Source organism: Dipodomys merriami, unplaced genomic scaffold (assembly GCF_024711535.1).
Source record: "Dipodomys merriami isolate MVZ:Mamm:240054 unplaced genomic scaffold, mDipMer1.0.p SCAF_16, whole genome shotgun sequence".
NCBI lineage: Eukaryota > Metazoa > Chordata > Mammalia > Rodentia > Heteromyidae > Dipodomys > Dipodomys merriami.
Genome location: NW_027202937.1, coordinates 24,139,688 through 24,166,350, shown reverse-complemented (window position 1 = coordinate 24,166,350; position 26,663 = coordinate 24,139,688). Strand labels below are relative to the sequence as shown.

The following is a 26,663-nucleotide window of genomic DNA, read 5'->3' as shown; positions in this document are numbered from 1 at the left end:
ATACTTCATCCAGCTGATTCTTCTGCCCCAATAAAAGTTCTATGAAGAAATTGCTGTACTATTTTGAATCCTCCACAGCAACGCATTGATGCTGGGTACAGGAAGTGTCTTCATATACCTCCATAAGGCCTGACGCTTATGGCACTAAATATGTTCCATGCATCCCAGTCTACTTGAAACTTACCGGGTAAAGAAAATCCTATATATCTTATCTGTAAAGTTAGCTCTAATTAATCCATTATTTCCAAAGACTGAGCTTTGCCAAGACTTAAATTTACCCTGTAATCACAACAATCTAACAAAGTACCATTCAAATAGTACAATTAAAAAAAAAGAATCCGTTCAATGAATAATTGGTAATTAAAATCTTCAACATAAAACTTTCTTCATCATGGACCCGTATCTTGATACACCATCAGAAAGGTAAAATGTAGCCTCAAGTTGTCTCAAGTCGCATCACCCTCTAGGCATTTGAAAAACTCACAGAAACAATAATTACAGTACTTCTGGGAGCACTAAATTGTGAGTAGCCGTTTCAAGCACTAATGGATCATGTCCATACTTCATAACATTCTGAAGCTGGTGCTGGCCATGTAAAAAGAGGCTCATGGAGGGAGTGAGAAATCAAGGTCACAAAGTACTGTACTCATTTAGTAAGATGCAGTTTCTCCTAATTAGCAATCTGAACATTAAAAGGAACATGTTTGTATTCAGTTGAACACAGATGCCAGACAGGACATACAGTGACCAGAAACTAGTCACTGCTTCAAGAACAGACACTCACAGGGGAATGAAGAAAGGCAGAAATGTAACATTCAGTGTACTAATGACCTAACAGATTCAGAGCACATGAACTCAGGCTGAAAGAAAAGCTATGGTTAGAACCAAGGGTAAAGACCTTAGACCCTAAAATAAAACCTCACTAAAATTTCCACTGTAGTTTTTCTTTTTTTTTTGGGTCCGGTCGTGGGGCCTGAACTCTGGGCCTGGACACTGTCGCTCAGCTCTTCAGCTCAAGGCTAGCGCTCTACCACTTGAGCCACACACAGTACCACTTCCAGCTTTTAATTTTTTGCTTATGTGGTGCTGAGGAATCGAACCCAGGGCCTCAGGCATGCAAGGCAAGTGCTCTACCACTGAGCCACCTTCCCAGCCCCCACTGTAATTTTTCAACACAATGGGGCTCCAAATAAAGCAATGTCATAGGGAATAGACTTGATTTTTTAGAAACATCACACAGCAGCACTATGCAACATGGCTTAGGAATAAAAAAGCCAAAGTAAGAAAACATAAGCTTTGGGCTGGGAATGTGGCTTAGTGACAGAGTGCATGCCTAGCATGAAGCTCTGAGTTCGATTCCTCAGTACCACATAAACAGAAAAAGCACAAGTGGCACTGTGGCTCAACTGTTAGAGCACTAGCCTTGAGCAAAAGAATCTAAGGGGCAGGGCCCAGGCTGGGCAAAAAAAAAAAGGAGGAAGTAAAGGAGGAAGAAGGAAGAGGAGGAGGAGGAGGAGGAGGAGGAGAAGGAAGAAGAGGAAGAAGAGTAAGAGGGAAGAAAGAAAATATAAGCTGTAAAAACAAAAACTGGGGGGCGGGGAAGGTGGCTCAGTGGTAGAGCGCTTGCCTTGCATGCATGAGGCCCTGGGTTCGATTCCTCAGCACCACATAAGGGGGGGGGGGGGGGAGGAGCCAGAAGTGGCGCTGTGGTTCAAGTGGTAGAGTGCTAGCCTTGAGCTGAGGGACAGCGCCCAGGCCCAGAGTTTAGGCCCCATGACCGGACCCCCAAAAACAAAACAAAAACACCAAAAAACAAAAACTGGTTTATGCCACTCAGTTCCCAGTAGTAAACAACTATAATTTATTATTCTTCATAAAAGTAAATGAAATCTGCAAGGTAACACTCGTGTTTTTTGTTTTTTTTTTGCCCACCATGGGGGCCTGAACTCTGAAGCCTGGGCGCTGCCCCTAAGCTCTTCAGCTCACGGCTAGCATTCTGTCACTTGAGCCACAGAGACACTTCCGGCTTTTTCTGCTAATGTGGTGCTGAGGATCAAACCCAGGGCCTCATGCACGCAAGGCAAGCACTCTACCACTGAGCCACCTTCCCAGCCCAACTGAGCCTCTTTGTGCTCTAGGCTAGCACTCTACCACTTGAGTCACAGCACTGTTTCTGGCTTTTTTGAGTAGTTTATTGGAAATAAGAGTCTCACGGGGACTTTTCTGCCAGGGCTGGCTTCAAATCGTGATCCTCAGATCTCAGCCTTCTGAGTAGCTAGAATAACATTCTTATTTTGAACCTTGCAGTAATATGTAATGATGAACCAAGGAAATACAAATAAGCAATGTTAAGAGCTTAGCCCTACAGTAGGCATCCTTGCTGGCTAGCTGGGAGGTTTTTGGAAAAGAAGTATGTAGCAAGAACCACAATAATATCCATGTCCTTTCACTCAATGAAATAATTTTAAAGAACATCAAGATCACTATATAAACGTTTCATCTAAGCATTTGATATAAATGTGACTACAACAGAGCAATGCATAAACTCATAGCAACACAAGAGTATCTCAAATAATTTTAAATAATGTATAGAAACTGGGCAAAATAAAAACTACTCATAAAAACTATTACAATAAAAACAATAATAAAAATACAAAATAGTATCACTCTACTAATTACACAATATGTATGCAACATGGAAGGTAAAGCCCCAAACTGAAAATATTTAGGAAGTAATTGTGCCATTACATATTCTGCTCTACTTTAAAGAAAAGGACCTTGTTTCAATGGAAAGAATTTGAGGGAAATGTCATAAAGCTGGGGGAGACACCCATTACGATGTTAGCTGACAGTTATTTGGGTGTGCATAGGTTCAATGTAGAATTTAGAATTTAAATCTTATTTTTAATTTCTAACTAGGTAAGTATCACCTGGGCCTACATAAACACAAACTCTGAGATTTTTACTTTTTTCAGTGCTAAGAATGAAACCCAAAACATCCACATCTTTAGTCAACACTATCACCAAGGTAAATCCACGTACTCTTTAATAATTTTTAAAGGAGTCATTCAGACACCGAAGGAATTAAGAATCATGCCCTTAAAACATCCTTGGGGAACAGGAACAACACTGGGGCTTGAACACTCCTAACAATTTTTGCTTTAGTTACTTTTCAGTTTTTTTCTTTTGACCTGGGGCCAGTTAGACAGCAAACCTTCTACCTCTGCTGCTATATACCTGGGGATTAAAGCTGTTCCAATCATGCCCAGATTGTTTGCTGAAATGGGGTCTCAATAACTTTTTGTCAAGGCTGGCCTTGAACTGTAATCCACCTGATGTCCAGCTCCCAAGTAGCCAGAATTACAGGTGTGAGGAACTGTGTCTGGCTGAAAATCTTCAAAGGCAAATGTAGACAGTTATTTCCCTGATATATGTGATTGTTTACATGAAAAATTATATCAACCCTATTATTGACCAACTATTTAGCATAAAATCATAATTTAACCTTTTTTCTGATAACCCAGAGTCACCATTAGAGTTAACTGTACTGTACTTAGTTGAAGTTCTCACTAAAGCACTAACTTATGCATTTCTCTTCCAACCCTGGCTAGTCAAACACAAGATTGCATGCCTTTACTAGGCATGGTTTTACAGTGGCTGCTTTAAAGGTGTGGTTTTACAGGTGGCTAACTACTGTTAGAGTAGGAAGACCAGTAATGTCTACACAGGTGCTAAACTGAGGCTATTGTGCAGATTGCTATTTACTTTTACTGGTTTTGTGCCAAGTGTATTGTGTTAGGTGCTACTAAGAGCAACAGCCTATTATTGTTAGTCATTTGCCTTTCCCTATCATTCTTATCTATCATCAGACTCCAGGCCACCAAACGAATTTCTCCCCTTTGCTTTTGTGAACTTTATGGCTGAAAAGCTGGTGGAGCTGTTCAAGGGTAGAGAAATTTTAGGCAGGGCCTATTTAAGACAGAATAGATCACTGAGGGCAGGGTACACCTTTGAAAGATGCACCAAATCCCTGCGTCTTCCACAAAGTGAACAGCCTCATCGTCTATCTGCTCCCAGCACCAACATGTCCTCAGAAATTTCTATAAACATTAACAAAATCAATTTTTCCTCTGCTAAAATTAGCAGGTCAGATTTTGTCACAGTGATTAGAAAAGAAACTAATATAGGCTTCTTCCAAAACATTTAGGAGAAAATGTTTATAAAAAAGTCAACATCGGGGCTGGGAAGGTGACTCAGTGGTAGAATGCTTGCCATGAATGCATGAGGCCCTGGGTTCGATTCCTCAGCACCACATAAGAAAAAGCCAGAAGTGGCACTGTGGCTCAAGTGGTACAGCGTTAGCCTTGAGCTGAAGAACTCAGGGACAGCACCCAGGCCACCACCACCACCACCACCAAAAAAACCAAAAAAAAAAAAAAAAACCCAAACAACATCTAAGACTCATAACATCTTTATAATGAATTGTGATCTGATTTAAATAGAAAACTTCATCAACTGATACATAATACTATGACTAACTTGCTGCCTCTTATTAACATTTTATCCTATTTACCATCCATCATGGATATAAACCCAGAAGACACTTGAAAAAGTATTTATACAATTCTAGTCATAAAATATAATTCATTCCTTAACTAATCCACATAAAAATGAAAATCACAAATTATACATTCAATTTTGGTCAATGTTTACTAAATAATTCAAATTTATAGTTTTAGCAACATACATTTCTGCTAATTATATACATATTCTGCCAACTATACAGCTGAGGAAATAAATAAGAAGCTGACAAAAAAGGTACACAATGCTGATAAAGTAGAACTGGGAGCCGGGCGCTGGTGGCTCACGCCTGTAATCCTAGCTACTCAGGAGGCTGAGATCTGAGGATCTCGGTTCAAAGCCAGCCCGGGCAGAAGAGACCGTGAGAATCCTATCTCCAATAAACCACCAGAAAACCGGAAGTGGTGCTGTAGCTCAAGTGGTAGAGCGCTCGCCTTGAGCTGAAGAGCTGAGGGACAGCGCCCAGGCCCAGAGTTCAAGCCCCATGACCGACAAAAAAAAAAAAAAAAAAAGAAAAGGTAGAAGGGATTTAGACTGCATTTTTTCCTTAAATCAGTGTTCTTCCCAACGGTGTCAGAGCTGCCTAATCCCATCATATCTTTACTTGCAAATGGTGATTAGAAGGTAAGGAGGAGAGATTTCAGGTCTAAGAGCCCCAACAACTTCTAGCATACAATTCAATGTTTTTTTGTTTTTGTTTTTTTTGGTCGGTCGTGGGGCTTAAACTCTAGGCTTGGGCACTGTTCCCTGTGCTCTTCAGCTCAAGGCAAGTGCTCTACCGCTTGAACCACAGTGCCACTTCCGGTTTTCTAGTGGTTTATTGGAGATAATAGTCTCACGGACTTTCCCACCTGGGCTGGCTTTGAACTATGATCCTCAGATCTTAGCCTCCTGAGTAGCTAGGATTATAGGCATGAGCCACTGGTGCCCGGCTTCAATTCAATGTTTTACAGACTTTCTTAGTTTGACAATTTTTTGTGATTTTTCAAGGGAACAGTTATGCTATGGTGAGAGATGAAATATCCTCCTAAAGCTAATGTGCTGAAAGCAGCAATGGTCAAAGATAGGAAGTGCCTTTGAAAGGTGATTGGATCATGAGTCTCGACCATCATCCATGGATGAATTCCTAACTTTTAATGGACTACTAGATGATAATGGAAACTTGAGGAAGAAGGCTTTCTTGAAGAAGGTCTAAGGAGACAGGCCCTGAAGGGTACATTTTGCCCTCTGCTCCATCCTCTTCCTCTCTCTACTTGCTGGAAGCTATGAGGTAAGCAGCTTTGTTCCAAACACATGATCCCCTAACACTACAATCTCAATCACCACAGATCCAGAAGCAACAGACCCAAGTGACAATGGACTGAAACCTCCGAAACTGTGAGACAAAATAAGCCTTTCCTTCCTTACTTGGGGATCTTGTCAAAGTGCTGGAAAGCTGACTAATACTACCCACTTACCTTCAGCATTTTTTTATTTGCTGTGTTTTTGCCACACTCTCTCCTCAGTTGCTCACTCATTGCTTGCAACTCTCGCCCAAAATGGATCATTCTTTCTATGGCAGCCTGACTTCCTCCACACAACTGGCGTCTTAACTGACTTGAATCAACTTCTGTAAGCAAACAAACAAGTATTTTATTATCTTATGGACTGCAGAACAATGAAGAATATACCTATATTTCTATAATATTTGTGTACTCAATTATTTCATCCTATTAATTTCATCTAAATCATTATAGACTTTCTATATTTTGTTTTTGTTTTTTGAGACTGGTTCCTGATATATAGCAACAGGCCAGCCTGGAACAAGATCCTACTGCCTCAGCCTGCTTAGTGCTGAAAATACAGACTTGCACCATCACACCCAGCTACTACACACACAGATTTTTGAAATGTAACATGGAACTTTGTAGCTCAAAAGCTACACAAGGGTGTAAGATCCAATGTCTAGTACACTGCTGAAAAGTGAAAACCTTTTAATGTAATAATAGACCTACTATGTTAGGACATATTCACAATGATTTAAGTAAATTCTCTAAAACTCTATAAAAACAAATAGTTACTGCTTCTCAAACTGCTTTATCTGACATAGAACAAGAAATAAAATGTTCCTGAAAGCTAAGAGAAGCTAAATGACTCCAATAAAAGCACAGAAGATACCATTTTGCTAAGCAAAAGAGCTACAGTATTAGAAAAATTACTTTATGAAGTACTTTTATACTATATACTCAGATTAACAATTAGTAACCAACAACACTGTAGCTATATAAACCACAATAACATAAACCATAAATACAACAAGACTGATGATGCTAATGGCTAACACTAATAAGTACTTGGTACTATTCACTGTTCAGGTTAACACATTTGTAAAGTCAGTGATTTTATTCATTTTACAGATGAAGAAACTGAGGCACAGAGAAAAGTATATTGTCCAAGGTCAAACAGCTAGTAAGTGGTAGTGGCAGTTGCAGGAATAAAATCCAGGTAATATATATAGCTCTAGAATTCCTGTTTTTTTGTTGTTTTGTTTTTTGGTTTTTGTTTTGTTCTGTTTTTGGTCATGGGGCTTGAACTCAGGGCCTGGGTGTTGTCTCTGAGCTTTTTCGCTCAAGGCTAGCACTACACCATTTTGAGCAAATGCACCACTTCCATTTTCTAGTGGTTAATTGGAAGTAAGAATCTCAGACTTTCCTGCCTGGGCTGGCTTCAAACCGCGATCCTCAGATCTTAGCCTCTTGAGTAGCTAGGTAGAATTCCTGCTCTAAATCATGTTTAAACTACTCTTTAGAAGCTGAGGTTGTTGGCTGACATCCATCCAAAAAAGTAAAAGTAGGCTGCCTTTTGAACAATGAGTAACAGCTTTTAATCTCAAAATACTAACAAACCAAAAACAATTCATAAGCTTTAATAATTTTCACTCTCCATTTGATGGAATGTTTGTAGATTGTTTCACCTTTGGGTATAAACTAACAAAACAAAATTATACATGCAAATGTCCCCTGAATCACATTTGGGGGGGGAGGGAGGGGGTCCATTTGAGGGCTTGAACTCAGGGTCTCGGCACTGTCCCTGAATCTCTTTGTGCTCAAGGCTAGCATTCTACCACTTGAACCACAAAGCCATTTCTGGTTTTTGAGTGGCTACTTGGAGACTCATTAGGACATTTTTGCCTGGGCTGGCTTCAACCTTCAATACTCAGATCTCAGCCTCTGAGTGGCTAGGATTACAGGCCTGAGCCACCAGCACCAGGCCACATTTTTTTTTTTTGAAGTACAGGAGGCCTAGCTAAGCATCACTTATGTGCCAGGCAGAGCACTATGTCACAGATCTGCATTCAAAGAATTTAAGAAATTCATTTTAATTAAAATCTGTAATATTATAGCTACCCACTTCGTTCTACTGATTATATTAAAAAACATGTTAAGATTTCTGCTCTCTCCAACCTTAAACGTCCTAAGGGCTGAAATGCATAAAGCAGCACTCAAGCTGAACCTAAGCAAGAGAGCTGAACTAAGAAACTAGCACTTCACTTTCAGAGGAACTGAAAGTAATTCTACTCTCACTAGAAACACACTCCCAAAAAGCTTTAAATTTGGTTTATGCTCATCAGCTGTAAATCAGTACAAGTAAGAACATAACCTTGTAGTCATCATTTTTATTAAAAATGTAAGAAATATCACTGCAGACCCATTTCGGTGTCACAATCTTCCATTTCGTGGTCATGTTTAGAGCTACCATTTAGGAAACCATTGGATGAAGTTTCTCCAACTCCATTGGAGTAGTGATCTGTTTCCATGTCTACATCATTACTGAAAACGAAAAGACAAACCTAATTTTAGAAATATTATTATTTGTAGCTTAGTTTAAAACAAATCACTATGCAACTATGTAGCCTACAATAATAATAGCAAACTGCAAATAAGGTATTTAGTTAAATCTCAAACATTCAAAGCCAAACACATGGCTGATTTGTAACAAATTTGTACCCTAGAGATGAGGGAGAAAAATGTACAAGTGCAAAAGTGTAGTGATTTGTGTAACTTTACATAAATCATACTTTGGCACAATATTTTTAACTTTCCCCAATTCAGATCTATATAACAACTTCTTGCCCTGAAACCCACCTACCCAAACCATTTCCCCTAGTGAAGCCCATGGCTCAACTGCTTCCCATCTTCTTATTCAATTCACTTCTAGCCTGCTTCTCAATCAATTCAGAACATGTGGGCCATCGTCCTTACTACTCAAAAACATGTTCTTCAAAGGTAAATGAAACTTTCAAAACAAAACAAAAAATCTCACTTGCTCCCACCTTTTCAGTTCTCAGCACTATTTCTGTCTTGCAGGCTACCTTACAGGCCACCTGTTCAAAGTGCTACTGAATCTTCATATTGATTTGTGTGAAGATGGGGGTCTCACTACTGCCCTAGCTGGCCTTAAATTTATAATCCTCCTCCTATTCAGCTCCCACATCTGTAAAATTATTGAAACTGGAATTGCAGGTGGGCATCACCACACCTTGTTCAAGTCTTCATTTTTAAACAATTGTCATAGATGGTTTCCAGACAGTTTCCAATTTTCACTCATCCCACCTGAATAGTTTTGTGTCAGTAACAGTATCTGGATATACTAAAGTTATCAATATATGTCCTTTCAGATACATCCACTCTTTTACAAACAACAATATCTAATCTTTTAAGAGTTTTATGAAGAACTGGTGAACAGTTAGTTACTCATCCCAAAGGTAATTTCCTATTCCAGCATGATGGAGATCAGACCAATGGTAATCATAGGGACCTATATAACATGTGGTAGGAATGTAAGTTAAGGGAAAAAGAAGAGGTGGCATCTGAACTTGAGTTTTGCCCTGAACGGAAGTTACCATGGAGGTGAGGGAGGATAGGGAAAGTCCATTTCTAATAGTGGGTGGTATGAGGGAAAAATCCTGAGTTTGCAAGGCAGAAATTCTAGAATGTAGTCTCAGCTCTGCAACTTACTACCTACTAATTGTTGACTGTTTTTAAAATGTCCTTTACTTTTCTGATATTCAGCTCTACATCTGTAAAATGGTTTAAACAGTCAATACCACCTTTACAATACTGTTGAAAGAAAATTATTAACAATTACAAAATAACTTGTTGTTGAACATATGAAGCATTTTACACATTGATTTGTTGCTTTACCTTTTCTACTAAACACAAAGAAGATTCTGTGTCACCCACCCTTCCAAAAAAGCTGAACTCACGTAATAATAGGTTTAGTTAGCAGCTTCTTGCTCTAAGGACAGTATGTAAGAGGAAAACTTGAACACTAATTGTATTCTTACCATCAGGCAAAGGCAGAACCTTCTATCAACTTAGACTAATGAATCAACTGTCAACATTTTAAAATATCCACTCATAATTTCTTTACCACAATATTTTTCTATTATGTCAGCTCTATAGTGAAAAGACATTCCAATCTCCCTCGTCTTTTTTCTGATGTTCTTATATCATGTTTGTAGTCCTCCCTTATAACATGTATTGCATAACCCCAGTGCTTCATAGAAAACAGTTGTCATGTGTAATAAATGACCCAGATATTTTGGCTCATCTTTCCAAAGATTCAAATACTTTTTTGTGTGTATTACACAGACTCCTTTCTGCAGAATGTCATTTCAAAGTAAGATTCCATGCTAAACATTAGGTTTTGAGTAAGATGGATTGATAAACATGTCCAAAAATGGCATGTGACCAACTGGTTCAAGTTTTAGGACCAAACCAGTATCCAACTGACTCAGATATTAGACAACTGGTAGGTGGAATACACAAGAATTTGCTCTTGCACACTAATTCAAATGCTTTTATGTTGTAGACTTTAAGGATTCATGAATACCAAGCCTGAGCATGTCAAGGCTCACAGTATGCTGATAAGACACATCTCCTCTCAAACTCCACAGCTAGCAGATGTTTGGTACCCAATAGGTCCTCCATCAACTTGCTAATGTCTACTACAAATGACTGAACCATCTCCTCAAGCTTCACAAAGACAGGATTTTTAAAAATATAGTTTGTAGAGTTAGTTATTTTAAACTCAGAAAACATTCTATACAATGACACCCACACTAACGTATTCTATCTAGATCTGCAGCTGGCAGGAAGATGATACACAAAGCCTGCTCCTTAGAGGGTTCTAAGGAAAGAGGGGGAAAACCTGAGTCCAAGTGCATACTAGGAACTTAAAACACATTGAAAACTCAATTCACTATAGCTTTTATTTTTGGGAATTTGAGAACTCCCAGATCCCCACTAATGTGTGGGGGATATAAGTTCTTCTACAATCAACAAAGAAATTACCTGCTAAGATGGTTGCTTATACTAATGAAAACTAGGGAAACCACTTACCTGGTGAAGTTATTAACTTGCTGTGACCTTGACATATTTATACTGTTCAGTTCTGGTACATTCAAATTGGGTGACTGATGTTTACTATGGCAATATGATTGATGTGCTTTATTTGATATGACACCATTACTACAACTTTCAAAACCTGGAGGGGAGGAGGGGGAAAGATACCACCACATGGATCAAAACAAAACAATGACTTATTGGTTATGATGTAAATAATATCCCCATATTTTGACTTTAGATTTAAGACTTTTTAAAGAAAACTGGCAAACTAAATAGTAAAAAATCTGCTAGCCTCTTTCAGAGTATTATAATTTCCTCTAACATTTCACTTGTGAAATCTTCACAACCCCCCCTATAAGGAGATAGCATTCATATACAGCTTAATAGCAGGATACATTCTGAGAAGTATGTCTTTGAGGGAATTATTGCGTGAACATCATAGAGTACACAAATTTAGATGGTGTAGCCTGCTATTTATTATACAGTGACCATTCATTTTACCTGCTCACATTGTTTATGGAGATCTACTAGTGAACTATTAAAGCAGCTGTTAAGTTACTTCTTGGGATTGATAACATGAATCTGAATCTACAAATTTTCATCTTGAGATGGAGTATACACAATGGTTACACAGCTACACAGAAAATGTCTACTTGTTTTGTGGCTCAAAATTATTAAAGACAAGCTGGGTGCCAGTGGCTCATGTCTGTAATCCTAGCTACTCAGGAGGCTAAGACCTGAAAATCAAGGTTCAAACCCAGCCTGGGCAGGAATCTCCATGAGACTCTTATCTCCAATTAACCACCTGAAAACCAGAAGTGGTGCTGTGGCTCATGTGGTAGAGTGCTAGTCTTGAGCTGAAGAGCTGAGGGACAGCACCCAGGCCTAGAGTTCAAGCTCCACATCCAACTGCCCGCTCACCCCCTCCCACCCCTCAAAAAAACTATTAAAGACAAAAGTCTAGGTCATAAGACTGAATTCTCACCAGAAAAATGTGCAGTGCTTCCTTTTCCTGATGCTAAGGTATGGATATTCATGCCATGACTAGGGCTCATACTTGGACTACTGAAGGGTCGAGGACTAACAGGGTAACTGTCTTGAGATTTTGGGCTTCGACCTCCCAAACATCGTACTTCACTATCTGTACCATTCACCATTTCTATAAACTGACGAACTCTGAAAGAAAAAAAATTTTACTTAGACATATTTTTAATAGCTTTGGGTTGATATAATAGCATTTTTCAAAGCTTACATTTTTCAATAGATCTGGTGTTTGCAAAAAAAATTAGAGTATAAGGTATTCCCTTTAACTAAGACTAAATCTGCATTGAGAATATTATTTAAGTGGTACAGCACCTGCTTGGTAAGCTTAAGGCCCTCAGTTCAAACCCCCTGCTGCCACCCTCACCCCTCACACCAAACAAGGCCATGAAAATCTACAAATAGTTCTAAGTAAAATTAAGGTGGACTCCATTTTTAATCCCCCCTAAAAAAATCTAATCAATATTTTCAGCTTGTAGCAAATCAAACAGTACCTAAGAATGGGATTTTAAACACATGATAGATATAAGAACAGGTTTTTCCATCCTTCCTCACCCTGTCCCACTTTCAATGTCCTAGCCAAAACAGGCTTCAGTTAAAGTACTTGAGAGCCATGCTCCCAATACAAAAGGTTCAGGTGTTAGGCTCAATTGCTTTTTTTTTTTTTTTAATAACAGCATCATAAGGTCAATTTTAAAATGCCACATTAGGATGGCTATTATCTTAAAAAGCAGAAAACAAGTGGTAGGCATGTAAAGAAATTGGCCTCCTGGTGCACTACTGGTGGGAATATGAAATGATGTGTAATTGCTGAGGTAAACAGTATGGCGGTTCTTCTAAGTAATAAACACAGAATTACCATGTAATCCCCTTCTAGGTAAATAACCAAAAGAAATGAGGCACCACTGGCTCATGCCTATTCCTAAGCTTCTCAGGAGACTGATATCTAAGAATCACAGTTCGAAGCCAGTCCAGGCAGGAAAAAGTCTGCAAGACTCTTATCTCCAATTACTCATACCATCAAAGAGCCAGAAGTGGAGCTGTGGCTCAAGTGGTAGAGTGCTATCCTTGAGAACAAAAGCTCAGAGACAGCACCTAGGCCTTGAGTTCAAACCCGAGGACTAGCACCAAAAACAAAAAAACAAAAAACAAAAAAACAAAGAAACCTATGAGCAGATATTTGTACATCAATATTCACAGCAGAATTATTTCTAAGAACCAATAATAGAAGTAACCCAATGTCATTAATGGATCCACAAAATGTAGCATGTATCTATTATGAAGTAGGTGTTCAGCTTCTGAAAGGAGGAAGTTCTGGCACTTGCTGCAATATGCTATGTGCTGCCAGTCATGAAATGATCAGTGCTATATATAAATTGCCTGGAGTGGAGGGAGGGAGTGGGCGAGGGTCAGGGAAATAAGGGGCAGCCTCGGTTTGGGAAGATGCAATGTTTGTAAGAGATGCATAGTAGGGAAGTAACAAAGTGTGAATATGAACCAAACTCTAGATTTGACAATGGTTAAAATGGTAAATTTTGCTGGGTGCCGGTGGCTCACACCTGTAATCCTAGCTACTCAGAAGGCTGAGATCTGAGAATCGTGGTTCAAAGCCAGCCTGGGCAGGAAAAGTCCGTGAGACTATCTCCAATAAACCACTAGAAAAAAAAACTGGAAGTGGCGCTGTGGTAGAGTGCTAGCCTTGAGCTGAAGAGCTGAGGGACAGCGCCCAGGCCCAGAGTTCAGGCCCCACAACTGACCAAAAAAAAAAAAAGATAAATTTTATGTGTACAGTTGCCCTCGCTATATTGCAGCTACATTGTACTGCAAGTTTTTTTTAAAATCATAAATAGTGATCTCTCACCTATCACAGGAGTTAGGTTCCAGAGACCTCTGAGATAGGTGAAAATTCACGGAGTGGCAATAAGTGAACCTGCCATATATGTAATGCTGCTACTTTGCAGATTTTCACCTATCGCAGGGGTCTCTGGAATATATCTCCTGCCAATAGGTGAGGGATCACTGATCATTATACTCTACAATTTTTAAGTATGCTAAAGCAGAATTACTATAGAATACTGTTCAGGAGTAGAAATAAAATCCTCTCCTTGTAAGTTTTCTCATTTTTTATTTTGGTGCTGGGGATGGAACCCAGGGCCTTCCTTATACATGCAAAAAGCATATGCTCTACTACTGAGCTATACTCCCAGCCTCAAAGTATTTACAACCTGTTACTACTATTATAAAATTATATGTAAATATTTAAAACAAGATAAAACAAAATTAAAACTATGAAAGCATTAAAATTACTATAACTAACATTTAACAAATATGTGCAATATATGAAACCACATTTTATTAAACTCACTTTAATGTAAAAAGGAGATTAGGATTTCTTTCAAGTAAACTTGGGTATAACTGTTGGGTAGTTTCAATGGCTTCTCCCATTCTTCCTGCTAACACCAATTTCTGAATTCCTAGTCAGAAAAAGAAAGCAAATCATTAACTTCTACAAAAGCACAAACTGAAACGTAATGGCTCCTCAAAAAGTTAGAAAAAAATCCTTAAAATACATTCTTAGAAGAAAAAAAAAAAGAGTACAGGGCTGGGAAGGTGGCTCAGTGGTAGAGGGTTTGCAGTGCATGCATGAGGCCTTGGGCTCAATTTCTCAGCACCACATAAGCAGAAAAGGCTGGAAGAGGTGCTGTAGCTCAAGTGGTAGAGTGCTAACCTTGAGCTGAAGAGCTGAGGGACAGCGCCCAGGCCCAGAGTTCAGGCCTCAATACTGGCAAAAAAAAGAAAGAAAAGAAAGAAAAGAAAGAAAAGAAAGAAAGAAAGAAAGAAAGAAAGAAAGAAAGAAAGAAAGAAAGAAAGAAAGAAAGAAAGAAAGAAAGAAAGAAAGAAAGAAAGAAAGAAAGAAAGAAGGAAGGAAGGAAAGAACGAGTACTTTCACAAACTAACATACAAGTAATACAAGAAAAACACCTAAATAGTATTGATGTTTCAAACAGCTGGGGATGTGGCTCAGTGACAGAGCACTTGCCTAAGCATATAGAAGGCCCTGAATTCAATCCCCAGCACTAGAAAAATCAATGAATGAACACACAAAGTTTTGAACAATAAATTCAGGAGACGACATTTTTTAAAGAAAAAATATTTGAGGGTGGGCGCTGATGGCTCACACCTGTAATCAGAAGGCTGAGATCTAAGAATTGTAGTTCAAAGCCAGTCTGGGCAGGAAACTGTGAGACTCTTTATCTCCAATTAACCACCAGAAAACCAGAAGTGGTGCTGTGGCTCAAGTGGCAAAGTACTCACCTTGAGCTTCTTAAGTTCAAGGAAAATACCTAGGCCCAGATTTCAAGCCCGGGGAGGGAGGGAGGGAGGGAGGGAGGGAGGGAGGGAGGGAGGGAGGGAGGGAGGGGGCGTTGAATTGTCTTACTGGACTTTTTGATCTTGTTGCCTTTTCAAAAGATCTAAATTTAACAAATAGTAATTGAGTGTTCACTGTGTGTCAAACATTTGCTGAATTAGAAACGAGGATAAAAAATGAGTACCTGTTGCTAGAGAGTACTAACAGAAAAAGGCAAACACACAATTTGCTACATACAAATATAATCAGAGTCATTATAGCAATTTCACCCATAAAAAAGATTGCTTTCAACGCTATGATTTAGTCCACTTGTTTGGCTTTCATCCCTGTTCTCTATCACCCATCAAGTCATACTTGCCCTGATGATTACCAGGTCTTACTTTAGCAGGTGGACCAGTTAGTTTTCAGGCTCACTTGTCTTGGTTAAAACAGGGCATACAAGAGAATGATAAAAGGGTGACAGTGATCAAATGCATTGTATTCATAAACTGCTTTGTAGAATCGTAACACCTTTATACAACTGCTTAAAAGACAATAAAAATGTATTTAGGGCTGGGAAGGTGGCTCAGTGGTAGAGTGCTTGCCTTGCATGCATGAGGCTCTGGTTTGATTCCTCAGTACCACATAAGCAGAAAAAGCCAGAAGTGGCGCTGTGGCTCAAGTGGTAGAGCGCTAGCCTTGAGTTGAAAAGCTGAGGGACAGCGCCCAGGCCCAGAGTTCAGGCCCCACGACCGGACCCCCCCCCAAAAAAATAATAAAAATGTATTTAAAGACTAAACAACAAAAGAACAGGACAATATTAGGACCCAAGCTAAAAATACTTACAATCAATATTAAATTTATATCACAACTCATATTCCGAGATCTCTAAATTTCTTTCCCATATTATTCTCCACCATCGCCTTAAGACTTTACAATTAAAAAAATATTTTGTGTTTACTTCATGAATGTTTAAATAGTAAGATACTTCTTTAAAAAGTTATCAAAAATTATCTCTTTACATTTAGAATTCTAACAGTCAAAGCCAATGGTTAAAAGTTAATCTTAAAAATGTGTATGAAAATAAATTTCACAGGTACTCAGAAATGATTTGAATGACATATTTGAAAAAACTGGAGTTATTGCAATTTGCTTTATTACCATTATTACTATCAATTAATTACAAGGCATTCCATTTTAATATGCCCATGTATGAATACAATGCATCTTGATTTGTCATCCTATTATTTTCTCCTTTCACTTCCCTTCCCAAACCAGACTCATAGTTTCCTTGTTCCATTTTCACATATGTACTCAGATTATTCTGATTGTATTTGACCTCCTTCCCTATTTATCCATCCTCTTTCCCACTAGTACCCACATCCTAGTCTAAACATGTTTAAATTATTTAAAGAAAATAAAATTTCTAATTGTTACATTAACCAAACCTATAATTTGAGAACAAGTATTAGCCACATACACCGTGTCCTTACTTTGTCTATTCTTGATAGAAGCTAATTCTTCTAGAACGGTCTGGTCTGTAGATCTGGCAAAGGCCTCTGCTGTGGCACAGTACCCATGGTGAACTAAATACGATGAAACCATTCTTAAAATTAAAAGAAGAAACACATGTTTTAGTCAAAAGAACATAAGCTTGACACTACAATTTTTGTCAGTAAGGCTTCTTTGTATCACAAATCTATTCTCTTAAAAAATTATGGCTTTAGTAACTTAAATTCTCAAGCTGAAAAATGTTTTGTTCTAGTAATGTATATTCCAAAATGTTAACTGCAAATATACACACTACTCTAAATAAATATTCCAGTAAAATCAAGGGCATTAAACAACACTTTCTTTGATTCTTGGTTCTCCTATTATTTCACACACAGGCCCTTTCCTATTAATTTTCCAATTATTCAATCCTGGTAACCATAACCCATATTTCACTTTAATTACATGAAATACAAGTAATATGTTGGCATTGTGTAAGATACAACAACATTTTTAAAATAACTGATCAACTCTCATTGTTCCAGAGTTCAATCACTTTCCTTGTCTTCTTGTTAAATGGCATCAAAGGTATGAAAAGCACATAGTAAACTCAGAGAGAGAACTGTCCTATCAGAGAGGGATCAGTCTTCCTATCCATATCAATTGCTGTTGTTTTAATCAGGAAACTAATTAGTCATGACTTACAATCTTCTAAGAGAACAAGTATATGTATTTATTTGTTTTTGCTGGTCCTAGGGCTTGAACTCAGTGTCTGAGTGCTGTCTCTGAATTTCTTCAGGAAAGCACTCTACCACTTTTGCCACAGATAGCTCCACTTGTGGCTTTTTGGTAGTTTGCTGGAGATATATCTTATCTACACATTTTCCTGTCTAAGCTGACTTCACTTTGATCCTCAGATAAGAGGTTAGCCTCCCGAATAGCTAGGATTACAAGTGTGAACCACTGGTGCCCAGTGAACAAGTATATTTTTAAAGACATTTTCAAGTGTTTAAACCATGTACTTACATCTATCCACTAAACACATTTAGAAAAACTAGTAATCTAACAACATTGCCCTCACAAATCCATGATGTCCAAATATTTCACTGTTAAATTCTGCCTCTGCCTGATAGTACTAGAGCCAGTTGGAAAATGGTGAGAGCCAACTCACTAAAGGGACAACTAGGGGAAAGAAGGCAATGACACTGCTTTCTAAGAAAAATGTTTTCATCGTTTTCCTTTCTTCTGTGCAGGTCCTGGGGCTTGAATTCAGGCTCTAGGTAGTGTCCCAGACCTTCTTTTGCTCAAGGCTAGTGCTCTTCCACTTGGCTTTTTTAGTAGTTTATCGGAGAAAATACTCTCATGGCTTTCCTGCCCTTCAAATCATGATCCTCAGATCTAAGCCTCTGAGTAGTTAGGATTATAGGTGTGGGCCTCACAGCTTTCATTTTGCAGTTTTCACCTCTATTGTTCGAATTAAAACAAAGGAAAGCTTTTAGAATGGGCCTCCTGAGCATTCATAGTAGCAATTAAAAAAAAAAAAGGAAGAAGATAAGTTGCTGGTTATAGAAATAAGACTACAGTATTTCTTCTATCACTATCCTGTTTCTGTGGAAATCACTTTTAGACCATTAATAAAATGCTGCAATCCATTCTAGCACATGGAGATTATTAAATCATAGTTAGATATTTCTATTTAGAATCAGGACAATTATAATATTCCTGAATATAAATGATAAATATTTCGCAAAAAAAGGTATTCCAGTAACCTGAAAATAATTGGTATCGTTAGAGTAAACCAAATAGAAAAATTTAATGGAATTATGAAATAAAAAAATGTATACATCATGTATATACTCTAGTACATGTGGATGGTAAGAGTAGGAATCAAACAATAATTCTTTTCCTCCATATAAGTCTGAACTGCTGCTAAACATAGCCACGCATAGTCCCCAAAAGCAGAGATCCTGAATTACAAAATCTAGGTTATCCCTCTGTATCTAATTTTTGTATCAATACTATTAAAGGGTGAATTATAAAACCTATCAAAATCACTGGATGCTATGGAAGGGCAAAAAATGAACTACCCTAGCCTATGTGACCAAGTGTCACTTTTTTTCCTTCATCAAATTAAGACAGAAACATGTTTTATTAAAAAAACTCAATGTGTGAGAGTTATGTCTAAAGTTCTCCACTCTTACTTTTGTATCATGGTCTGCCATTCTCCTTCCCGGTCTCCAATAGGAAAGCGGTCTATCTGTGCCTGTATTTTGGTTCTCCATTCACGCATGTAGTCTTCTATATCAAATACAAAGGGATGTTGCCCAAAATTGGCATCAACCACTTCTCCAGGTGTCTGAAGCCCCACAGTAGGATACAAATTTGGCTGTAAGACAACATATTGCATTGAACATCTAACTATTTTATAAGAAAGACTTCTTTATCCTCTTACTACTATCTTCGAAAGAACAGAACTATAAATTTATTTCATGATCATTTAAAACCCTAAACCAAAATATTGATAGAAGAAAACAAATGATATAAAGTACATGTTTGATAAAATAAATTTTTTTTTCTATTTTTTTGGGTCCGGTCTTGGGGCCTGAACTCTGGGCCTGGGCGTTGCCCCTCAGCTCTTCAGCTCAAAGCTAGCACTCTACCACTTGAGCCACAGCGCCACTTTTCGGCTTTTTTCTTTTTGCTTATGTGGTGCTGAGCAATCGAACCCAGGGCCTCAGGCATGCAAGGCAAGCACTCTACCACTGAGCCACCTTCCCAGCCCATAAAATAAATTTTAAATGAAGCTATTTCACTTTCTCATAGACTACCTTATATTATAACCATGGTGACATTTATATCCACATGACATATTTCTAATATGTAAAAATGTAATTCTTCCCCTTAAGAATATACATATACAGTAGTTACAGAGATCCAAAAATAAATACTTAATTTGGATTTAGCTCAGCTTTGTGTGTATGTGTGTCAATAGAGCTTAAATTTAGAGCCTAGGGTGTTATTGCTTAGCTTTTTATTCAAGGCTGGCATGCTACTTCTTGAGCCACATCTCTATCTCCAAATTTTGGTGGTTAATTAGGGGTAAGAGTCAGATTCTTACCTCTCACAGACTTTTCTGTACAGGCTAGCTTCAGACTATGATCCTCTGATCTCAAGGATTGTAATCATGAGTCACTAGAGCTTTGCAGGCTCAGCTTTTATATAAAACACAGTGCACACTTCAAGCTAGTTTTCTTCTCATAAAAGTAGATTCCTTTCCACAAGCAGGTACTAATTTAAATATACTACTTTCATTTACCTGTGTATTTGGGAGAGCTCTTTATATGAAGGAGATAGGAACTACATACAGGACACAATGCCAGTGCCATAGTGGGGATCCTCCCAATAAAAACAAACACTCTAGAGCTGGGGATTAGCTCAAGTAGTGCCTGCTTAGCAACACTGAGTGCAAACCCCAGTACCACCCACACCCACACCCACACAAAAGTTCAGTGTATGTACTTCAAAGGAAAAAAATAAATTTGAACAGTCAAACTTAGAAATGCTTAATATATACTCTAAGACCTCAAAGCTAAACAATCAAGTATAAAGAAAGTAGCTTTAAATATCCAAAGAATCCTTCTTTTGGCTCTATCGCTAATTAAATGTTAAGTCTAAAAGGAAATTGTATTACTGTTTACTAAATGCCAAGATCTAATTATTTATAATCAATAATCTTGTGAGGTACTATTATTAATATGCAAAGAGAAAGAAATTTTGAGAATAAGGGATTAAATAACTGGCCCATCGTTATTCTGCTAAATGGCAGAGACAGAATTAGAAGACAAATCTGTTTTCAGATGCAAGCTCAATTTTTGTTCCTAAAACCCCAAGTCCTACTCTATCTTCAGTCTTTGTATTTGCAGCTTATTTCTTTGCTTTAACAAGGTATAAAGATTAAAAGAGGATAACTTGTACCTGAATGAGATATTAGATTTCACAGCAGAAAAGAGGATATATCTAAAAACAACTGTTAAACAACACAAATGAGAAATAAATCAAACCAGAAATAAAATAAATAACTGAGCAGTGGCTTAATCCTAGCTACTATAATCCTAGCTACTTAGGAGGAGGGATCAGGATCAAGGGTTAAGGCCAACCTGGGCAAAATTGAAGCTCTAAAGACCCCAACCAATAGCTGCACACTGTGGCACGTCTATCATCTCCAACACTGAAAAGCACAAGTAGTAGGTTCATAGCCTCAGCTAGCCAGAATATAAAAGGAAACTCTACCTAGAAAATAGCAACACAAACAATAGCTAGAGGTGTGGCTCAATGGTAGAGCACCTGCCTTCCTACTACTGACAAAAGCAAAACACAAAACATAAATACTGTCAAAATATAAAAAATGAGAAGCTCCAGTGGATTTTGGAAATAAATGGTAAAGCAATGTATGAAAACAGACTGATTATCAGTAATCAGCAGAAATAAGGTCAAAGAATTTTATGGCAAAGCAGATAAAATACTTAAGTTGCTTTTAGTACAATCTCTCCATTTCACTAAGGTAAAAACTGAGACCCACAGTTTCCATTAAAACTCACTGCAAAATTACAAGATAGTTATTTTAAGTATGGAAGGACAAAGACAATAAAGAAATCAATAGAAAGTTCTATTCAGTCAAAAATTACTAGTTCAACCAGTTGTGAGATAGATTATGGTAGAGCACCTGCCTAGTGCACCATGAGCAAGGTTCCTGGGTCAATCTGTACTGCACACACACCTTAAAACTCCCAATGGAAATGTAGACAACTTGCACAAAAAAGGAAAGATGACAACAAACACAGGGAAAGATATTTTGCCCCTTTTTTTAAGAATGTAAATGAAAAACAAGAAGCTTTTGTTTTCTGTTGGTGCTGGGATTTGAACTCAGGCCTCTGTGCTTGCAGGTAGGCATTCTGTCACTTAAGACTCACCCAGGGCCTTGGTCCTTTTTGCTTTATTTTTCAGATAAGATGGGGATGACTCAGATTCTACTACTCATCCCTCCTGTGCAGCTGAGATCATGGTCTGACAAAATGAATTACACAACATGAGGTTTCATGTGATAGCATGTATCTAGATTATAGAAATATAGGAAATAATGGTTTTCCCATAAACTAGAGATCATTGTTCTTGCCTATTAGTTTAAATCTTAATGAAAAGAACAAGAAAACATTTCTGCACTAAAAATATCTCCAATCTAGACACTGTTCAAAAAGTGATATAAGAATTCATAATTGGGGGAGGGGGAATCGAGGAGGATTGGGTGGGGGGTGGGGGGGGAGGCTGGGAAGGGATGTGAAGGGTAAACAAAGGAGGAGGCTGCAATGCTTGCTAAGAAATGTATGCATTAACATGCCCATGTAATTGTAACCCCTCTGTACAGTGTTCACAAAAAATTAAAATTAAAAAAAAAGAATTCATAATTAGCAATATAATTGTTATATTTAAAATATATCTTCTAAAGAAAATGAAAGCGAGTAATTCATTTATGAAATATTTCCAGAGTGGAATAGCATAATTTAAATGTGAATATTACTGCAACAGAAGGAATATATTAATGGATCCCAAATGGAATTGGCTTAATAAAGTATTTCTCAAACCAGTGAGGTGAGTTGGGAGGGGAAAAATCTATTTTTAAAATGATTTAAGGATTTTAGAGCTGTAAAAACACACTATGAATTGCACCTGAATGGTGCAATACAATCTAAGTAAACTGGCTTTCCTGCAACTATACCTGCCCAGGATTCAATGCTTATGTGAAGTCTCCAGTACAGAACACAGATACTTCCTTGGTGACTCCTTTAAGGGAAAAAGATGTAGCATGTGGAAGTCCCAGAAGGTATTATAGTCATATAAATGAAAAACTAGAAATACTATAAAAGGAAATCTATAACCACCTCTATAACCACCTGAGCCATCATAAGAACAAACTTGCACATCACCAAGGATCATCATAGACAAGAAAAACAACAGATGATTCAAAGGTGGGCCAGAAAATAACTAGAAGCTGGAGCAGAAACAGACATGTTTACAACCAGACCTTTCCCAAATGATCATTGCTCTATCTACCAAAAGGGCAATGCATAATAACAGTAACATGGCTCATTCTGACAAGTCAGTTAGCCATGGTTAGTGCCAAGGAAGAGAGAGAGATAAAGAAGGAGAGAGAAGGATAGAGAAGGGGGGGCTGAAGTCCTGTAGCCAACTCAATTTTTTTTAATCAAAATCTGTTTGATAGTACAATATACCTACCAATTTACCTTCGAGCTTCTATACTTATCAGTCTGCTACCCTCATCACAAATGCTCTACTCAAAAGATGACTGTCAGCTAGGAACTTACGTTTTCTTCCAAAAGATGATGATTATTTGTTCCATCATTGCTTAGAGCTTATTAAATAATGTCTTGGTGAACACTTCTGATCTATGTACTCTAAACTTTCTAAGTTATTTTCCAATATAATTTTGATTTTCTTAAGGAGTACCAGTATATAAATGTGCTGTCTACTCTCAGAAACATCTCAGAAAACATCTTAGAAACTGAAATGCATTATATAATCAATGGCACTTATATCATATGGTTCAGGTAGCTGTGCAGAACTAACTCACTAAGACTTTGGTACTTTGCTTTTTTCTAATGAAACAGCAGTATAACTGCAACCTTTGATCTTTTGTCTACAAGCCTCTTAAGAAAAACTGAGAGGCATATCAGAATCTTGATTTTTAAAAAAAAGTAAAAAGCAAACATTTGATTAATATCATCTTGTAATGGTAAGCAAATGACAGCATCAATATGCACAATGTAGCCAGCTGCTTAGAAGAGAATTACAAAGACATAATAGAGAACTCTAAAGTATTCTTGGTGTCATAGATGATACTATCATTCAGAAAAACCACAAATATCAACTTGAAAACAAGTAGTGTAACAGGCTGGACTCTAAACATAATTGATTTTAGGGAATACCTTAATTTACACTGTATTTCAAGAAAAGATACTCATTTAAGACCTATGTTTAAATAACCAGAGACCATTCAATAAGTATAAAAACTCTATAAATGATTAAAGATAGTGTCATGGCTTATTTTTTCCCCTTAATGTGAGTATCATGTACACTGCAACTAACAGTGATTTGGTAAATAAGGTATCTAAAATCAAACCTCTATAATGAGAGTCACGATACTCTTGCTCTGGTAATAGTCACCACACTTTCACTTTTCTTCAAATAAAGCAGGCACGCTGTGCTCCAACACCTCTAACTTCCCATCTCTTGGAACACTCATGCTCTACGCATCTACTTACTTAGCTAACTCCCAACTCCCTACCTGCATCCAGCAACTCAAGTTGTGCTCTGAATGAAAATGAGCAGCTTACCAACAGTGTCCTGCTTTTGGGACTTCCATGCCATATTTGTTCCTTCTTTCATAAATACTTAAAATCTTTTAAAATACATTATAATTTACTGTTTTTGGTTTTTTCTTGTACTACTCTTCATGTTCCTAGCTGGGATACTGTAAACTACAAAAGAACAGAAATCTTTACTACCTGGTCTTTCAAATGATAAATCTAAGCACAAAACCTGACACTTGGCAGGCCTAAATACATACTAGACAAACAAGAATTGTTACAAAGTCATTTGCCAAAGAAACACATTTTGAATGCACAGTGAAAATAAAAACTATTTTAGGGGTCAGGGTATAGCAGTCACATGCAAGGTCTGGAGTTCAATCTCTAAAACAGAGCCGGGCGCTGGTGGCTCACGCCTGTAATCCTAGCTACTCAGGAGGCTGAGATCTGAGGATCGCGGTTCAAAGCCAGCCTGGGCAGGAGAGACCGTGAGACTCCTATCTCCAATAAACCACCAGAAAACCGGAAGTGGCGCTGTAGCTCAAGTGGTAGAGCGTTTGCCTTGAGCTGAAGAGCTGAGGGTCAGCGCCCAGGCCCAGAGTTCAAGCCCCACAACTGACCAAAAAAAAAAAAAAAAAAAATCAATCTCTAAAACAAAATCATTGTTTTAGATCATTCTGATTTACTTTGTGCAGCAGGATCCAGTGCAATCTGAAGCTAAACTTCTTAATTCTTAAGGTCCACACCAAGTAATAAAGATCTTTATTCTACATATGGCATGTGGCACATAAACAATACAAATACAACTGTGTTTTAAATAGCCCAGGTCTACTTTTTCTTTTCTTTTTTTTTCAAGGAGTGGGCAGTATATAGGTGAAACACATCTCATCCCTTTTTGCTTGTTGTTTGTGTCAATTCTGGGTCTTAAATGCAGGGCCTGGGCATTGTCACTGATCCTTTTTTGCTCAAGACTATTACTCTACCATTTGAGCCACAGCTCTACATCTGGCTTTGATGGCTAATGGAGATAAATAAGAGTCTCATAGATCTCTTTGCCCTGGCTGACTTTAAACCAGGATCCTTAGGTGATTTCTGCCTTTTGAGTAGCTAGGATAACAGGTATGAGCCACCAGTGCCTGGCTTGCTCAGGTTATTCTAATAGGATTTCAATTTTTGCCTGGACTGACGTGGACCCGAATCCTCTTAACTATCTGCTTCTGCACCACTGCACCCAGTTTTGTTTTGTTTTGTTAATTGTTTGAGATGAGGTCTAATCTCAGTCTCCCAAGTATCTAGCATTACAGCACTCTCCAGTTCTACTTTCTTTATACAGTTCTCTTAATCAAAAAAGAAAAAAAATTTAAAAACTGCTTTAAAAAGTGATGTCTTACCGGTAAGTCGGTGAAAGCAATACCTAAAAAGGAAACAGAATGGCATTAGAAGCTGTTTTTCAAAAGCAAATAATAGTGACAAGCTGAATATATGTAACTAAACAGAAAGGATAAAAATATCAGAAGAAACAAAAATTGAAGCTTAAATATTAAAAAAAAAAAAAAAACAGAACTGATTTTTCTCAGTAACACTAATGGCTATCTGGGTGAATGCTGTCCCACTGAAGATAGCAGCTTTGTAGGTCACATACACATTTTATTTCTGAGAGGCTACCATTACCTCCAGAATTTTTTTTAATGGTTTTAGATTTATCTTAAAAGCTACAAGAGGAACACATAAGAAAATTGGTTGCAAAATTGTTGCATGATTTTCTTATCCTCAAACTGTGCTATTACCCACATTTGTCAACTTACCTAAACTAGCTTTAAAGTAACTGTAGGTGGAAGGAAAAGAAGAGACATTTTGTTTTAAAAAATAAATTAGGACAGGTATAGTACTTGTTCCTTAAAAAAATTATTTCTTAGATATTTTAAAATAATTATTGGCTACTGCAGAAAAAAAATCAAATCCTCCTACAAAAGATAAAGATTTTCCCATTGAGAATTTCTCTGGGAAGTGGCGCTGTGGCTCAAGGGGTAGAGAGCTCGCCTTGAGCTGAAGAGCACAGGGACAGAGTCCAAGCCCAGAGTTTAAGCCCCACGACCAACTAAAAACAAAATAAAAGAGAGAGAATTGCTCTGGAACATCCTGGTCATCTGAACAAAAACCTGTTCCAACAGAACTAGAGCAATACTATTGGAGTAAGTCTACTGGCACCCAAAGTGATGGTTCAATAATCTCCCTTTAAGTATCCAAATATATCACTTGACTGAGAATAATAAACAAGTACCTTTCTGAAATGAGTCGCTAATTTCTTTTTTTTCTGGTCCTAGGGCTTGAACTCAGGGCTTGAGCTTTGTCCCTGAGCTTCTCTTGTGCTGAAGGCTAGCACTTTACCACTTGAGCCACAGCTCCACTTCTGGCTTTTTTTCCCCGGTT

General features: G+C 37.8%; 1 protein-coding gene across 1 annotated transcript in view; it reads right to left on the bottom strand.

The window, feature by feature from the left end:
* The window catches only part of Ranbp9 (RAN binding protein 9), a 77,602-nt gene that overhangs the window by 2,902 nt on the left and 48,037 nt on the right, over window positions 1-26,663 (bottom strand). The window contains exons 5-12 of the mRNA XM_070024538.1: window positions 25,625-25,647; window positions 19,053-19,237; window positions 16,854-16,966; window positions 14,377-14,485; window positions 11,956-12,146; window positions 10,965-11,109; window positions 8,269-8,390; window positions 6,039-6,190 (exon numbers count right to left, since the gene is read on the bottom strand). Coding sequence (XP_069880639.1) covers window positions 6,039-6,190; window positions 8,269-8,390; window positions 10,965-11,109; window positions 11,956-12,146; window positions 14,377-14,485; window positions 16,854-16,966; window positions 19,053-19,237; window positions 25,625-25,647 — 1,040 coding nt within the window. The remainder of the gene's footprint in view (window positions 1-6,038; window positions 6,191-8,268; window positions 8,391-10,964; window positions 11,110-11,955; window positions 12,147-14,376; window positions 14,486-16,853; window positions 16,967-19,052; window positions 19,238-25,624; window positions 25,648-26,663) is intronic.